General features: G+C 48.5%; 1 protein-coding gene across 1 annotated transcript; it reads right to left on the reverse strand.

Annotated features, from left to right (window-relative positions):
• Positions 1–5,220: 5,220 nt before the first annotated feature.
• Positions 5,221–16,909, reverse strand: MYOZ3 (myozenin 3). Its single transcript, XM_049647997.1, has 6 exons — positions 16,852–16,909; positions 10,259–10,413; positions 9,241–9,294; positions 8,984–9,119; positions 8,403–8,565; positions 5,221–5,389 (listed from the first exon to the last, which is right to left on the reverse strand). The coding sequence occupies exons 1-6, from the start codon at positions 16,907–16,909 to the stop codon at positions 5,221–5,223; spliced, it is 735 nt and encodes a 244-aa protein (XP_049503954.1).
• Between the last annotated feature and the right edge of the window lie 332 nt (positions 16,910–17,241).

The raw sequence follows: 17,241 nt of genomic DNA on the forward strand, positions 1-17,241 counted from the left end.
CCCCATTTATTTATTTATTCAATAATTTATTGTGGATGCATGGATATTTATTTTTTCTTTGAGTTTATAACTGTTTATTCTGTAGATTGTCTTTTCACTGTCTTGATAGTGTCCTTTGATGCATGGAAGTTTTGAATTTTGTGTATTCATTTTATAAAGTGTTTCATAGTAGTTAAAAATAGTGAGTATTCTCTAATTTGGCAGTGCAGTATTCTACATTTTAATTTTATTGTACAAATTTCCTATATTCCCTACTCTGTCTGATAACCAATCAATAATTAAAAGAACTGTGTTAAATCTTCCACTATGACTTTGGTTATATCCTTATGTAAGGATCCTCTTTATCACAATAATGCTCTTTGAAAGTCTCCTTGTCTGATGTCAATATGGCTGGAACACATTTCTTTGGGGTAGTATTTAACTGGTTTATCCTTTTCCATTTCTTATTTTACTACTGTGTCGTAGTTTTAGGAGTGCTGTTGTGAAAAGCGTAGAGCTGGAATTACTTTTGACTTAAACTGTTATCTTTAAATTGGTGAATTTTACACATTTACATTTATTGTGATAACTGATATATTTGAATGTATTTATACTACCTTATTTCGTGTCCCTTTAATTGCTGGTTTGTTTGTTTGTTTGTTTGTTTGTTTTTCATCCTTCCTGCTGTCTATTGAATTGATTTCTCTGCTCACCATTGCTTCTTAGACTCTATACTTTTATTCTGGATCCTTCCTAAAGCATGTTCTTTTGCTCTTTCAGAGGTTAGTGGGAAATTCTCTCACTACTTATTTGTCTAAAAATGAATTTGTTTTGCTCTCACTTCTTGAAGATGTTTTTCTATTATGGCTGTCATTTTAAATACTCTTTTGTAGGTAACCTAGCTTTTGTGTTGGGTAATTTGTAGGCAATATCAACTTTTTTGAAATTTCTCTGTGACTTTGGAGTTCTGCAGTTTCACTACAATGGTTCTTTAAAAAATTTTTTTAATATTTTATTTTTAAGTAATCTCTACACCCAACATGGGGCTCAAATTCATGACCCTGAGATCAAGAGTCATATACTCCACCAACTGAGCCAGCCAGGTGCCCCTCACTACAATGGTTCTTTTTTTTTTTTTTTTTTTTTTTTTTGACAGAGAGAGAGAGTGGGGAGGGACAAAGGGAAAGAGAGAGAGAATCTTAAGCAGACTCCATGCCCAGTGCAAAGCCCAACATAGGGCTCGATCCCACGATCATGAGATCATGACCTGAGCCAAAATTAAGAGTTGGATGCTTAATCGACTGGACCACCCAGGTGCCCCATAATGGTTCGTAAGTGTGGATTTAATATCCTTTCTCATGATAGGGTGAGAATTGTGTGAATTTATGTCCTTTTATCAAATCTGAGAAAACCCCAGTCATTAAAAAAAATTTTTTTTTAACATTTATTTATTTTTGAGGCAGAGAGAGACAAAGCATGAACAGGGGAGGGTCAGAGAGAGGGAGACACAGAATCCAAAACAGGCTCCAGGCTCCGAGCTGTCAGCACAGAGCCCGACGCAGGGCTCGAACTCACGGACCGCGAGATCATGACCTGGGCCGAAGTTGGCCGCTCAACCGACTGAGCCACCCAGGCGCCCCAAACCCCAGTCATTTTAAAACATTCTGGAATTCCTGTCAGTATTGTTGGACATTTTCATTTTATTCTCCATGTCTTTTAATTTCTCTCTCATACTTTCTAACTCTTTACCTCTCTATGAAGCATTATGGGCACATCTGGTTCACTAATTCTTCCTTCAGTACATCTGATCTACCATTGATTTGTCCATTAACTATTTTTTCTTTTTCTTTTAGAGAGAGAGAGACAGAATGAGTGAAGGAGAGGGGCAGAGAGAGAGAATCTCAAGCAGGCTCCACACTCAGCACAGAGCCTGATATGGGGCTTGATCTCAAACTGTGAGATGATGACCTGAACGGAAATCAAGCATCAGATGCTCAACCAACTGAGCCACCCACGCACCCTTGGCCATTACCTTTTTAAAAAGAGGGACTGTTTTGGTAAAACCTAACACATGTACAGAAAAAGTACATAAAACACAGACGTACCACTAAATATTCTAAAGTGAACACCTATGTATCAATCACCCAAATTGTAGCAGAAATTGTCCAACTGTCCCCAGAAGCATTTTATGTGTCCCTTTCTGATCACCACCCTCTCTTTCATCCCGAATTTAACACCATCCTGACTTTTACATTAACACCTCCTTGCATCAGCAAACATCTATGTTTGTATCTTCCTTCCTTTGCTTTTGCCATTTTGTTTCCAAGGTGCATTAGTCTCTGGATGTTACCTGTAGCTGCAGCTCACCTACCTTCACAGCTGCAGGATCTAATGGCTGCTTTCCCGACATTGTGGCTATGCTCCGTCTGTGCCATTTCTATATCACTGTGCGATTTTATTTATGTAAGGAACAAAACAGCCAAAAGCACAGAATTTTATGTGAATGAGCAAAGAATAGGATTTTATATGAAGGGCTTCCTAGGCCCACAAATTACATGAAAGGCTAAATGGCCTGCTTTTTCAGGATCGAAATTTTACTTACTGTTGAATAAAGGTGCAAAATACAGAATAATGCACATAGTATGATCCCATTAAAGACATATTTTTGTACCTATGCATCTATGTTTCCTATGCATGTTACCTATGCATCAAGTTTACCGGTTCAAGTAATTCTAGAATTCTACAAGGTCCACACTGTTACCAGTGGTTACCTCCAGTATGTGGGAATCAGGCAGAATGCAGGAGGCTGGGAAAGTCTATCTGTGTGCGTGGGAGGAGCTATGTGGGCAAATCTTTTCACATTTTATTTATTTATTTATTTATTTAAAAAGCTTCCTTTCTTTCTCTTTCTTTCTTTCCTTCTTTCTTTCTCTTCCTTCCTCTTTCTTTCTTTCTTTCTTTCTTTCTTTCTTTCTTATCTTTCTTCTTTCAACAACATCAGTGAAAGTCATATTATCAGAAGAAGAAAGAGTGAGAATTTGCTTTTGGGAGCAGCCGGCTCCGCTAGGCTCTCCTCTCCTGGAGCTGGTGGCGGCCATCACCCTCCAGGACATAGCAGAGGCAGACACTTTAATGGTTGGTTTTCAGCTCGTGCAAACATGGCTTTAAACAGCAGCCCCCAAACTCAAGACAACACGTTAATTGCAAGCAAGTCTAATGGGCTGCTGGCCCCTTGAGAATGTGTGGGGTGAAGTAGAAGTCCAGAACAAAATGCAACCACTATCCCATGCACCCTGGGAATTAGCTGGATTTCTCACCTTCTCATCTCCCCAAGAGAGGGAGTCAGGGAAGAGGCAGAAGGAGGCGGGGTGGGGGTGGGGGGTTGGGGGGGCGGTGAGGAGGTAATTCATGTCCAGAGGGAAGCCCTGCAGTGATCAGAGGCTTTCCTTCAGGCTTAAGCTTTACCGACCCCAATGGTCTCTCGCAGACAACTTCTCAAGCTGCATCTGCTACAAGAACATCTCTTCCAGTCAAGAGCAGGGGCTGCACGGAATCTAAGAATGACTGAGAGCTTCTTAGGTATGTGGCCATCACTGTGCTCGCAACAACCCTACACAGGGCTTTTGGTCTTGCCCTCGTGTTACAGGGGGGGAGAGACAGCCTCACCAATGAGAAATGGCTTGTTCAAGTTCACACAGCTAACAGTAGCAGTTCATCTGGTCTGACTACCCAGCGTGCACTTTTTACCTCTAAACCCTAAGGCGGGACACCATGCTTCGATGATTTCAGAGTGAGTGGGCGTTGGCCTGGCCACCCAGTGCAGTGAAAAGGGAGAGCCACTAGAATTAGACAGATTCCCATTTTAGCTCTGTCCCTGAACAAGCCGCTTCTTTTGAGCCTGGATATCCACATCTGTAAAATGGGACCATACCTTTTCCTCAGGGTTGTACTGAAAATAAGAAATAGGACATGTGAAGAGTCTACTACCAGCCCAAGCACTGAGGCACCCAATAAAAAGCAGCCACCAGCACCATCGTCATCATTGTCCTCCCCATCATCACTTGAACTGAGAGGCACTCCTTTCTTTCCTTTTCCGAATGACCTAGAGCACAGCCCTTGAACTACCCCTGCTGGAAACTAGGACATGACTTACCCTGAGGCTTGCTCAGGATGGTGAGCAGAAGGAGAAAAGAAAGAAGGAGTCCTTATAGGTGCCCCACATTGCGCCTGTCTTAGAAGGTGGCCAGAGGCGTGCCCCTTCTTTCCATCCCCGTGGCCCCCTGCCTAGTCCAGACCTTGTTCTCTGTAGGCTTCCTGGCTCCCGGCCTCAGTCCTCTCCAATCTTTGCCCCACTTAGCAAGACCCATCACTCCCCAGCTTAAAAACCGCCCCCATCTCCTTAGCAGAGTGCGCCCCACGGTGGCCCTCACCCCTCCAACACAGCCCTCTCCTTTCTCCAGAATACCTCCACCTGTGCACAATTCCGCACTTTGCACGTGCTGGTTTACTCGGCAGGAATGCCCTCCCCATCACTCCCTCTTCCCGTGATGGCTCTCACTCCTCCTCTGGGGTCCCACTCAAAGTCTCTGAGAAGCGGCCCAGAACCCCACCCCACACCCAGGGGTAGGGACCCCCTCCTCTGCCTCACGGCACTTTATTCCCCAGTTAGTGTGCTGTAGGGAAAATTAACACGATTTACTGATTTCCAAAGCTATCTTCCCTACTGTCCTCTCTTCCTCTAGGCCACGGCCTGGGCTTATTCGCCACACACTCTCCCTGGGGCTGGCAGGGTGTCCAGTGCATAGTAGGTAAGTAGCAAATGTTTAGCACATGAATGAGGGCCAACTGCATCTCAATAAAAGGAAAAGCTTTCTAGTTATCAGAGTTATCCACAGGTAAACAGGTGCTAGTGAGCTCCCTGTCGCCGGAGGAATGTAAGCTGGAGTACACGAGCAGGGAGGGGTGGTGGCATGGATGTGAATTCATTGGTGGCTTGGATTCCTAAAGACACAAACCATGGACGAGTTTCACTGGAGTCTCCTGGGAGTGTTGGTTACTAATAGAGATTCCCCGACTCAGGAGATTCTGATGCTGCAAGTCTGGGGCAGGCCAGAAATCTGTGTTCAAAACATCATCCCCGGGAAATTTGGAAACACACCCCATTTAGGGACTGTCCCCAAGTCTTGGCTCCAAGATGTCACCCGGACACCAAGATAAGGGAATTGAATACTCAGGCTGGGGCTACAGGTCCTCAGATTCGGGGAGGTTGCGGACCCAGCCCTGGGCCACTCTGTTGAAGCTGGGTCTGAGACAGAGGAGTTCTAAGCCACTGATGAGCTCTGGGACGAAGGGGGTGCCTCCCCTGGGAACAGTCTCCCCAACCAGGGGTCCTCCAAAGGGCACCGGGGTCCTGGGGAGAGAAGAGCAGCAGAAGAGGTGGGCTGTGTGGGAGAGGGATGGCAGAGCACTGACATGCGGGTCACGATGTGGGGCCCCCTCCGTGCCTCCCTCCGTTTCCCCACCTATACCAGGCTTTGTACTGTCTTTAACAGGTTTCTCTGGCTCTGCCCATTCCCCAGTCTCCTTCTAGTGCGGATGGCTTGTTGCTTGGGAATGGGAATGAAATTTTCAAAGCTAGAATTGGCTGGTCCCAGACAAAACTCTAGGTACCCCTTAAGTATTAAGCTCCAGAAGCCAAAAGAGCTGGAATGGGGTTTTTCCTTGCTCTGCTCATCTCCCCTTAGAACAGGGGAGAATTAGAGAGGGGAGAGAGGATTAGAAAGAGCACTGAGAAGGGCCCCTGGTTGGCTCAGTTGGTTAAGCAACCGGCTCTTGATTTCAGCTCAGGTCATGATCTCATGGTTTGTGAGTTCAAGTCCCAGCTGCCGGTGCAGAGCCTGCTTGGAGTTTATAAAAGAGACACACCATTTGTCACCCATAAGACTGGTAAGAAGAAATAATTTGATAAGGGGGCAAAGTTGATGAGGCGGTGGGGGCAAAGTTTCACTTAGATACTGCTGGTTGGAGGGTAAATTGGTGCTGCTCCCTTGGAGGACAATTTGGCAGGATCTTTTTCACCTAAACATGTGCAAACTCTGTCAACCAGCAATTGCACCTGTGAGCATACGGCTTAGGAAGGCACGTGCACAGACAAACGGATACAAGCAGTGATTGGTGACAAACCAGAAACAGCCCCTATGTCCACAGCAGAGAAATGGACAAGACAAATGTATATTCACATGGTGGAATACCATACAGCAGCTTAAAAGGCATGAAAAGATCTGTTTGTATTATGTAGGATAGATTTCAAAAGCATACTGTTGAGTCAAAAAGGCAAGCAAGTTCCATGATGAAATACAAAGTATTAAAATGCCCACTATACATAAAACAATCCCATCCCCTATCGGAATGTAGCTGCTGGTAGAAAATGATCTGAAAACACACACCAACCTGACAACGGTATTCCATTTGGGAAGGGAACTGGGATTGGAGGATGGTGAACAAAAGGCCCTCTATTTGTAGTGTGTGTGTGTGTGTGTGTGTGTGTGTGTGTGTGTCTTTATTTAAGAGAATATAAGTATGTTATTTTTAAACTTTTTTCATTTTAAGACAAGTTAAAAAGCATTGCTTGTGTAGTGTTTTCCTCGAAGCCCGGGACCAATGGGAATGGGGGAGTGTTTGCCCCCCGGGGGTAGAAAGGCAGACCGCAGGCCAGGGCCTGGGTTCCAGCCAGTATAGCATTTCTGCCCGGACCACCCCGGCTGTGGCGGCAACAGCCAGGCCCTGTGGGAACAGGCTGGGCAGTTTCCAAGCTGCACAGGCCTCACGATTCGGCCCTTGACTAGAAGCCCAGAGCCCTGGATCCTGAGCACAGCTTGGCCACCAACACTGCTGTTCCCCCCCTTCTTAGCCTCAGTTGGCCCTTCTGTCTCAGACGGGGCCTGGGCTCAGGGCTCCCGAAGGTCCTCCTTCTGCTTATGGGAATGTGCTTCAGCCTGTCATAGCTGCAGTGTGAGATAGATGGGGCTATGACTCGACTTGGCCAGCCTGGAAGCCGGCGCCCGGGCCTGAATGTCTGCTGAGGGTTTTTAAATAGCTGGGCAGGCAGGAGCTGAGGGCCCCCGGAGGAGGGAGAACGCAGTCTCGCCTGGCAGAAACCCCAGAACGTCTGCCAATGGCTCGTGGCTCACACGGTGCCTGTTGGGCACAATTCTTCCTGTAGGGGCCCTCCTGGCTATCAGCTGTTTGAGGGCAAGCACCTCCCTTCTGAGCAGTCTCTTTTCAGTGCTGGTCACCCCCAGTTGTCAGACGGTCTCCGCATGTGGTCTGGGCCAGAAGAGCTGGACCTTGGCCTCCTCCGGTGGACCCTCCCCTTTCTCACTTTAATGCAGCCAAAGCCAGAGGAGCATTTTTCAGAAATAGCATCAGACTGAAGAAGCCGACTGCAGTTGAAATGCATCCCCCAGCCCAAGGCCTTCCTCCAGTGCCAGACTCCTGTCTTGACTCCTATGATTTGTCTTTGGGCCCCTAGGTCAGCACACTAAGTTTATCCCTTTCAGTTCTCCCTAGTAGCTTTTCCAACCATCATTTCAGCCTGTAACTACTACTCCTAATACCAATAGCTACTGTTTATTGACAGCTTATTCCTTGCTAGAAACTTTGCCTATGACTTCTCATGCCAGCCTCACAACAAACTTATGAAGAGATTCTGTAATGATGCAGACGGGGAAATGGAGGCTCAGAGAAGTTAAGTCACTTGCCCAAGGTCACACAGCTAAGCAAGGAGTCTGCATTTAAGCCCACGTTGAGGCCCCATGCTCTGGATAGTACAAGCCACTCTTCTGTGGCTCTCACCTCTGCTGTCCAACGTTTCACTGCCGTCCCCCACTCTGATAGAGCCTCAAGCCATTTCTAGACCTCTTCCAGACCATTGATGAACATGAGGAAAAGGCTGAGCTGATCTAGGAGTAATGAGATCCAGGGCCCCCACCTAGGGAGGATATCCATCAAAGGGGTGGCACCAGGAGTGCGGGAGAATAAGACCCTAGGCTCTGGAGTCAGACTAACCCAGACTTGGATCCCAGCCCTGCTTCTTGCCTCGTGACTGTGGGCAGGTTGTCGGTGTTCCTGAGTGGGTCTCTTCACTGGCGAAATAGAAAACATTGAGGCACGTCCCCACCCTGTTGTGTGCAGAAACTGAGATGTGTGGCACATTCACCCATTCACTCCCTGTACATTTACTGCGGACCAACTATGTGCTGAGGCAAGAGTTCTACCGAGTTCTAGCAAGAGCTCAATCAACGTGTAAGTGTTCAGATAGAGCTTGGCATGTCCAAGGGCTTGGGAAATGCAGCCACTACTGTGTTGTGCCAGGCACCTGCACCCCCTAGGGACCTCTCCCCAAGCTGCCCACCCATCCTTACTTGTTGAAATTTCGAAACTCGGCAGGGCTGGGGGTGTGACTTCTGCCATCGCTCTGGTAGTCCCGGTAGCTGATGAACTCCTGCCAAGGACAGCGGTAGCCCTTGGGGATGGCCGTGTGGTTGAACTTCTCCGGCGGGACGCCCTTCAGCGGCTGGGCATAGCCTGGAGGTGGAGCAGGGCGTGTGGGAGGCAGGCAGGCTGGGGCACCCGGGGGGCTTTTCTCCCTCTGCCCCCACGCCTGCCCACCTGGTGGATATGGTTGGGGGAGGGAAGTCTGGAGCTGGGGTAGAGGAGTGGGAGGGATGTAATGCCAAAGTTGCGCCAGCAAAGGGGACTGAGGCTTCCCCACCCCTGGAAGCAAGGAGGACCGGCATCTCGAGTCGGGGCGTAGACTCTGGCTGGCTTTGTGACCTTGGGGACGTTGCTGTGCCTCCCTGGGCTTGTGTTAGATCTGTGGAGGGGCGTGGGGGGTCAGGGAGGTGGACTAGATAGCCCTCTGGGCACTGTCCCTGCCCCACCCTGGAGCACTGCCACGCTTGGGTCCCCCAGCCCTGGTCCCAGGACCCGGGGCTGAACTCACCTGGCGCCAGGGCGCTGGGGCTGCGGGGGCGTTCCGCAGGGAAGGCTGAGGGCTGGGCCACCTCGGGGCCCCCGGGCGTGGCCCGGAAGATGTGGAGCTCAGAGCTGCAGCTCTGCCCCTCAGGGCCGTTGGCAACCTGGGCACAGGAGCGGGCGCTCAGAGGCTGGCCCGAGCTGCCTGGCTCCTTCCCCCGAACTCCCCCATTTTCCCAGGGCTCCCTCCACGCTCACCTTCCCCTGGGCATGAAGGGGGCCGGCCTCCGCTGTTCCCGCTGTTCCCGTCACCTTTCCCTTGGCGCTTCGGTCCACCAGCTGTGGGCACAAATAGACCACAGGGAGGCTCAGTGGGGCAAGGATCCAGGGTTGTCCCAACACCGAAAAAGGGACGGGCGCATAATCTTAGCGCCCACATCCCGGGGATGCGGGGTAGGGGGGATGAGTTAATAGCGAAGAACGCTAAACTCGGTGCCAGGGACAGGGAGATGGGCTCTATATGTTAGATGCTATTCTAATATTGACCCTGGCCAGATAACCTTCCTGAGTCTGTTTCCTTGTCTGTGAGATGGAAGTACTGATGATAATATCAGCTCACAGGGCCCTATGAGCATAAAATGAGATGATACATGTGAAGTGTGTGGCTAGCGCTGTCTCAGGCACCTCGCGAAGGTAGGTGTTTTGTCGTCTTTACTCTTGTGCATCCTGCCACATCGTCCCCTCTCAGTCACCCCCTGTCTAGTCCAGAAATGGAGTGGCGTATGAGTGGAATGTCCCTGAGCGACTGAAACTACCTGCAGACTCTTTGAAGCCTGAGGATAAGCCGTTCTTGTCTCTACCAGCAGACTGTTTTCTGGCCTTTTCCTTCTTCTAGAGGCAGGAAGAGAAGGAGTTCTCTCTCTTAGGTTCTCTCTCCGTTCTCTCTCTCTGTGTTCTCTCTCTGAGGTCAAGCCCAAGTCTCATCTAAATCCTGCTCACTGCCAATTCAGCCCAGAGCACTTTTTGTAGGAGCCAGAGTGCCCTCCTCACCCCACAGCTCGCCCTGCCCGGTCCGCTCTCCGTTTTGCGTCTACGGAGAGGCACCTAAAGAGGTAACGCTTTTCTAGGATCACACGGCAAGTCAGGGGCTCGAGCCGATGGGAACGTCACAGCCTTTCCAGCGGGAGCTGGAGGGGCTCCCCAGGGGCCAGAGGTCTTCATCTGACTCGCTGCTTGGCTCTAGGCTTGGCTCTAAGCTCACCGAGCCTCAGTTCCCCGGTAAGCACGGTGGGGGCTAACTCACCGCCCTCTGGCTGGCTGGAAATTCAAAGGTGAACCTCTGTACCCGGCGCTGTCTCTTCTGGAAGAGGAGGGATCCTCTGTTGTTGCGTAGCGAGAGCTCCTCCATCATCAAGTCCTGGGGCACACTCAGCTTCTTGCCCAGGTCCAGCAAAGGGACTGCTCAGAGAGGCCAGAGGGAGCTCTTACCACCAAACCCTCAGGGCACTCGGGGCTGCCAGCCTCCAAGTGACCTCCTCTGAGCAGCTCCAGTACCATGCCGCGGAATCTTAGCCCGCCTGGGGGGCAGAAATGAGCTCGCAGAGTTTAATGTGCATGTGTTTGACACCCAGTGAAACTGAGTTCTTCCAGATGTTCTCTGGCCATTTGTATTTTTTCCACGGATGTCCTCGGCAGCTCTTTGCCCACAGTGGTGGGAGCCGTGAGACATGGTCAGATTGTAGATATCTCCTAACGGTAAGCCATGGGTGTGAGCCATGCGAGGGGAGGAGGGGTACTTTCTGGCCTGAGCCACTGGCAGGAAGGCACAGCCGCTCACTGAGGCGGGGAGGGCAGGAGGAGGGTGAGAGGGGGCAAGATCAGGAGTTCAGTGTTAGACGTCTGTTCGTTCAGTTTTAAAATAGCCTTTTATTATTATAAAAATAGCATATATGTGCATTGAAGAAAGTTAGGAAATACAGATATAAAGGGGAAAGAGAAAAATGTCATTTCTATCACCTGGAGATGTCCACTTTTAACACCTTGGTGTGTGTCCGTTCATATCTTTTTTTAAAGACTACCTATTCATGTATGAGTTTTCAGCCAAAATGAAGTCATAGTTATACAAGCTTTGTGACTTGGTTTTATCAGTTGAAGATCTCCACCTGTACACACATGAAAAGATACTCAGCCTCACTCATGATCAGGGGAACACAAATCAAAACGGTAATGAGATATCACCTCACACCTGTCAGAATGGCTCACACGAACAATCCAGGCAACAACAGATGTTGGCGAGGATGCGGAGAGAGAGGATCTCTTTTGCATTGTTAGTGGGAATGCAAGCTGGTGCAGCCACTCTGGAAAACAGTATGGAGGTTCCTCAAAAAACTAAAAAGAGAACTACCCTACGACCCAGCAATTGCGCTACTAGGCATTTATCCAAAGGATACAAAAATGCTGATTCGAAGGGGCACATGCACCCCCATGTTTATAGCAGCACTCGCAACAATAGCCAAAGTATGGAAAGAGTCCTAATGTCCATCAACTAATGAATGGATAAAGAAGATGTGGTATATTGGAATACAATGAAATATTACTCAGCGATCAAAAAGAAAGAAATCTTGCCATTTGCAATGGTGTGGATGGAACTAGAATGTATTATGCTAAACGAAATAGGTCAGTCAGAGGGAGATAAATATCATGATTTCACTCATATGTGGAATTTAAGAAACACAACAGATGAACATAGGGGAAGGGAAACAAACATAAGATAAAAACAGAGAGGGAGGCAGACCATAAGAGACCCTTAAATACAGAGAACAAACTGAAGTTGCAGGAGGGGAGGGGGGAGGGGGATGGCTTAAATGGGTGATGGGCATTAAAGAGGGCACTTTTTGGGGTTAGCATTGGGTGTCACATGTTAGAGATGAGTCACCGGGTTCTACTCCCGAAACCAAGACTGTATGTTAACTAACTTGAATTTAAATAATAGTAAGAGATCGCCACCTGCGCAAGTGAACACATTTTTATTTCACACAATCCCTAATCCATATTTAAATCCCCTTAATTGTCTGCAGAATTGGGCATATAAGGTTTGAAGAACCTCGACGACACCCAAACGGAGAAGCCGAGGAGGGCACCAGATATGTGAGCCTAGTGCTCATGGGACAAACTGACCTGAGATACAAATTGGGGCATCGTGGGCCTACAAACGGTATCTGTCATTGTCTTTGTTGTTTGATGAAGACTATTACATTTACTTTTTTTCTCAAAGTTAGGATGAGTCGTCGTAGCCATGGAGAGGGTTTCCAGGCTATCCTTAATGGTTTCAGAGCCCAACAAACACTGTTACACCCTTCCCAACAAGGGAAGGCTTTTGGAGGCAAGGAGTGACAGAGTGGTGAGGGCACTGACAGGAAAGGGATACGGGGGGGACAGCGTGGCCAGAGTTGTCCATCTCTAAAATCCGATACACGGAGGTTCGTGTTCCAGCTCTATAAACGGTATGTAGAGCCGGAAGGCTGGATGAGATCACTGGGGATGTGAGAATGGGTAAAAAGATCCCAAGCCTGAGTTCCAGGCCTGCCGCATTCAGACGGAGGAGGTGAGGAACCAGCCACGGAGCCTGGGAAGGGGAGCCTGGTGAAGCAGGAGGAAATCCAGAGTGTGGGGCCCTGGAAACCAAGTGATGAAAGTGTTTCGGGGAAGATGGGTTGATCACGAAGCCACATGCTTCTGCTTAGTGAGGAGGAGGAAGGCCGAATACTGGCCGTCCTCTTTACTGTCATGGGGTTATTATTGGTCACCCTCACAAGAGTAGTTTCCATGGAGTATTTGGGTGTGAAAATCTTACTGGAAAGTGTTACGAGAAAATGGACAGGGGAACATTATAGCCACACCACGAGCAAGCAATGAACCAAATCTAGGATGTGGGACATTTTATAGGGCAGCTGGCCTGGGTTCTTCAAAGGAGTGAATGACATGGGGAAAAAAATAGAAGAAGACAGGGCCGGGAGGGCGGGGGGTAGGGTGTAGATTAAAAGAGATTTAAGAGACGCGGCCACCAAATAAACAGTGGTCCTTCTTTGGATGCTCATTAAAACAAACTAGAAAACTGAAGAAAGTTGATGCTGGCACTGGTTACCAAGCCAAAGTTGCTAACAACTTGAGAGAGAGAGACAGAGAGAGAGAGGGAGAATCTCAAGCAGACTCTACACTCAGCACAAAGCCCAATGTGGGGCTCAATCCCACCACCCTGGGATCATGACCTGAGCTGAAATCAAGAGTCAGATGCTCAACTAAGACACCCAGACCCCCCTCTTTTCATTATTTTGGATGCCTCCTGAGCCTGATGAAATGACAGGCTCTTTGGGTTTTGCTTTGGACTGCAGGAATGAAAGGAGGGCCACGGAGATTTGCACTCTCTATTTTTGTGTGTTTGGAAATGAGCTTAATAAAATGTTGAAGACAGCGAGCGAGGAGGGGAGAAAGTATAGACAACAACGTTGAGGAGTTATGCTCTACAGGACCCGAGGCATCTGTAGAGTCAAGAGGTGTTTGTCTGTTTTTAAGAGGGAGAAGTAAAAGCATGCTTTGTGGCTGATGGGAAATTTTGATAATGCAGTAGAGAGAGGGCAGAATGGAAGAATGTCCTTGGGCAGGAGAGAGGGGCAGGGAGGGTATCTGGTGCCCAACTGGAAGGGGTAGCTTCAGACATGTGCACGGAGAGGTCAGCCACCACGTGGGGAAGAAAAACAGGGAACGCCGAACAGAGGTTCCCTTTTGGTTCCGTAATTCTCAGTGCAATAGGAAGCAAGGTCATCAGTTGGGAACGAGGATAGGGGAGGAGGCATTGGGAGTTTGGGGAGAGAGGTTGCCAACGTTGTGTAAGAGAGTAGTACCGGACGGGGAGACAGGCCTGATGTGGCCACCAGGCGGCATCGAGGCCAAGGCAGGTGCTGTGATTCATTCCAGTCGATGGGATCCAAACAGCCTTTTTAAAAAAGGAGGCTGATGATTTTTTTCATTCTTTCAGCAAATAAAGAGAGCGCACCTTTTACATGTTAGGAACAGAAAGAGATCCATTGTAGGGTAAGAGAGGCAAAAAAGCAAGTTTCAGAAGAATCTGTATTCTAGGATTGCACTCATATTTTAAAAAATAAGTACTGTTGATGCACACATTGAAAAATCTGCATGGAGACGTGCCAAATATTAGTAGTGACTACATACAGGACATAGGAAGAGGAGGGCTGGAAATCACACTAATTTTTAATGAGAAAAGGTACTGCATACTTAAAAGCATGAAAGACTATTTATACCGAAATATATAATAAAAAGTCCCCTGGCATCATACTGTCAAATATTATCCAGATGAATTGACCTCGACAGTAAAAAAAAAAAAAGTTACAGATAAAATCTATTTAAGGAAACAATTCTATTTCTAGGCTCTCATTCTTAGGGAGAAAAGTTGAATAAGCATGCCTGAAGTTATGTATACAAGGATGTTTATGGCAGTGAGGGTTCAGATTGTGAAAACCGGGCATCAGTGTTGTGGGGGTGCTGCCCAGATGTCCTTTATCAGTGGCTCTGTGTCACAACTGGCCCCTTCTGCAGAGAGCTGCCTGGCTGAGCAGAAGTGCTCACAGCCCCCTCGCTGAAGGCAGGGTGAATTCTGTGGACTCTGGGGGCCTGGAGCCCCCACAAGGTCAGACTGAACCTGGGCTACAGATGAGCCCATATCCTGGCTTAGCAATTTCCCCCACCCTATCCCCCTCCTGTCATTTCCCTCCTCCTGAGAGTCCAACCTCAGTAAGTCACTTGCTTGAGAATCTTCAACTCTGTTCCTAAGGGTCCAACCTGAGATGAGCCTTCACGACTGCCAGTAAGGTGTGTGTGTACCAATATGCTGAATATATTATGTGCTGGGGGAGCAGGGGGAGGGGATGGAGAGAGAAATCATAGCAGGAGGGAAAGAAGTCTCTGGAACGCTGCTAGTGGAAAAAAAAAAAAAGCAAGCTAAAGAACCCAGCATATAGTACTTAGCCCACATGTATTTGCATTTATATAAATACGTTTGTATATGAACGGAAAATGGATTTACACAATTATGCTAACAGTGGTTATCTCCAGATGGTCCCATTACGAGGAACTTTCACTTTCAAAGTCATTCATGTCTGTTTTGTCTGAATATCTTATAAAATGGATGTATTATTTGTACAACCGTGTAGTAAGGAAGAGGGCTCTGGAGACAGAGATCTGGAGTCAAATCTCAGCTCTACTGACTACTACATCCATGATCACCTAGCTCCTCTGAACCTCGGTTTTCTCATCTACAAAACAGGGACAATAACATCTAACTTACAGAGTTGTTGTTTATGTGTATAACATAGAGCATAAAAGCCCTTAGCACTGGATCTGATGCAGAGTCAGTACATAATAATGGTAAGTGTTTTCATCATCATCACCTTACAGTGCTGTCTTCTGATGGTGAGACTATGAGATTTTTTTTTTCTTTCTACTTTTCTTTGGTTTCAGAATTGTCTTGCATTAATATCCTAGCGATAGTCAACAACGTATACATTTCCAGTCTGGCATAAATGACATGTGTCCACATTTGGGGGGGCCGCAACTACTTAGACAAAGGGGAAGATAAAGCATTGCCTGGTTCTTCTAGTTAGAGCATCAATACCTCACCAAGTTGGCATATTTTAGCACTTGAAATCATGAAGTTAAAAAAAAGAAAAACTTGATGCCAACAAAAGGAGGCAAGAACACACAAAACAGGTTAGGACCACTCACATATAAAGTCATACGACATGGTTAGGGGAGCCTGGGTGGCTCAGTTGGCTAAGCGTTTGACTTCAGCTCAGGTCATGATCTCACAGTTTGTGAGTTCGAGCCCCATGGCAGGCTCTGTGCTGACAGCTCAGAGCCTGGAACCTACTTTGGATGCTGTGTCTCCCTCCGTCTGCCCCTCCCCTGCTCGCGCTCTGTCTCTCTGTGTCTCTCAAAAATAAGTAGAACGTTAAAAAAAAAAAAAGTCATTCAACATGATTAAATACTTCTTAGAACCCTGCACGGGGCAAAACCGCAGTGGTGTCGATTGATGAGGGTTTACCGGAGCTCGGTTCACTGTCCGCGTGCACCAGGACACTTGCCTGAAAGGTGAATGTGTGGCCCCCCTCCAGGTCCACTGAATCAGAATCCCTGGGGGAAGGGGCTGGGACTCTGCATTTTGAACCCGCAACACCACTTCACTATCATTCACACTAAAGCCTGAGAGCTAGGACTTGGCTGAATTCATTTTTTAAAATACTTGAAATGCCCTGACGTAGGCCAAATGAACAGACTCCAGAATTACGCGGAGAGTTCCAGAAGGGGTCTTCTATGGTGATACACATGTGTTTTAGATGATTTCTTCATTGAGTGAGCTGGCTTTTAAGTGAAATGGTCTGAGTCACCCTGGGGAGCCTGCTCTTGCCAGCCTGCCTTACTCTCCCCGCCACCTTGTCTCTTGCCACAGGGGCTCGGTGAGACCCACAGTTACAGGAAACAAGGGCAAGTGTACGGGGAGCTTGGGGCCACGGTTAGGCTGGATCTGGGACCAGAGCCCTCAGTGCTCAACTCGGGGCTGAGGTAAGGACTTAGTTGGGCCCAGGGCCCAGTCTAGGGCATTCAATCTCAGCTCCTGGGTGTGTGGGTGTCAGGGCAAGGCCCCTCCCAATGCTTCGGGAAACTTCCCAGCCCAAGTGGCAGATTCCACAGGCACTCCCTCAGGGCTGGCCTGGAACTCACACCTGTTTGCCCGGGCCTCGGGCCAATAGGCCTGCGTGGCTGCCCTTTGGGACCAGGAAAGGATGGGGTCAGAGGAACCCACAAGGGCTGAGTCCACCTTACCTGGTCCAGTGAGGTCCCCCATGGCAGCCATCACGGGCCCCTTCTCCTTAGGGATCATCCTGTGGAAGAGAGATGCCTGCAAATGGGCCAGTCCTCCTCCATCCACCCCCAGACCTCCTCTTAGTCCCTGCCAGACCTCCTCTCAGTCCCTGGTCCACCCAGCCTCAGCCCTGAACCGCCTTGGTCCACCCTAGTCTCAAGGAAGGGCTGTCTGAGCTGGAAAGGGCTTTGGGGCCTCTGTGTACAGAGGAGGAGACTGAGGTCCAGGGAAGGCAAGGGAGGTGTGAGAGGCCACACAATGTGCTTCACAGGTTGTCAGGGAGGCACTCTTTCTTTAGGGGCTGATCTCTGGGACATGAGGGGTAGGGGAGGTGGGGGTCTCAGACCACT

The sequence above is a fragment of the Panthera uncia genome (assembly GCF_023721935.1).
Source record: "Panthera uncia isolate 11264 chromosome A1 unlocalized genomic scaffold, Puncia_PCG_1.0 HiC_scaffold_17, whole genome shotgun sequence".
Classification (NCBI taxonomy): Eukaryota; Metazoa; Chordata; class Mammalia; order Carnivora; family Felidae; genus Panthera; species Panthera uncia.

Bases quoted from the DNA above. Each gene is read 5' to 3' on its own strand.
- MYOZ3 (XM_049647997.1), bottom strand. From the start codon at position 16,909: ATGATCCCTAAGGAGAAGGGGCCCGTGATGGCTGCCATGGGGGACCTC. The intron at 9,120-9,240 runs GCCGGCCCCCTT...TCCTGTGCCCAG, and splicing joins GAACAGCGGGAACAGCGGAG to GTTGCCAACGGCCCTGAGGG. The intron at 8,566-8,983 runs GTGAGTTCAGCC...CTCCACCTCCAG, and splicing joins CCCCAGCGCCCTGGCGCCAG to GCTATGCCCAGCCGCTGAAG.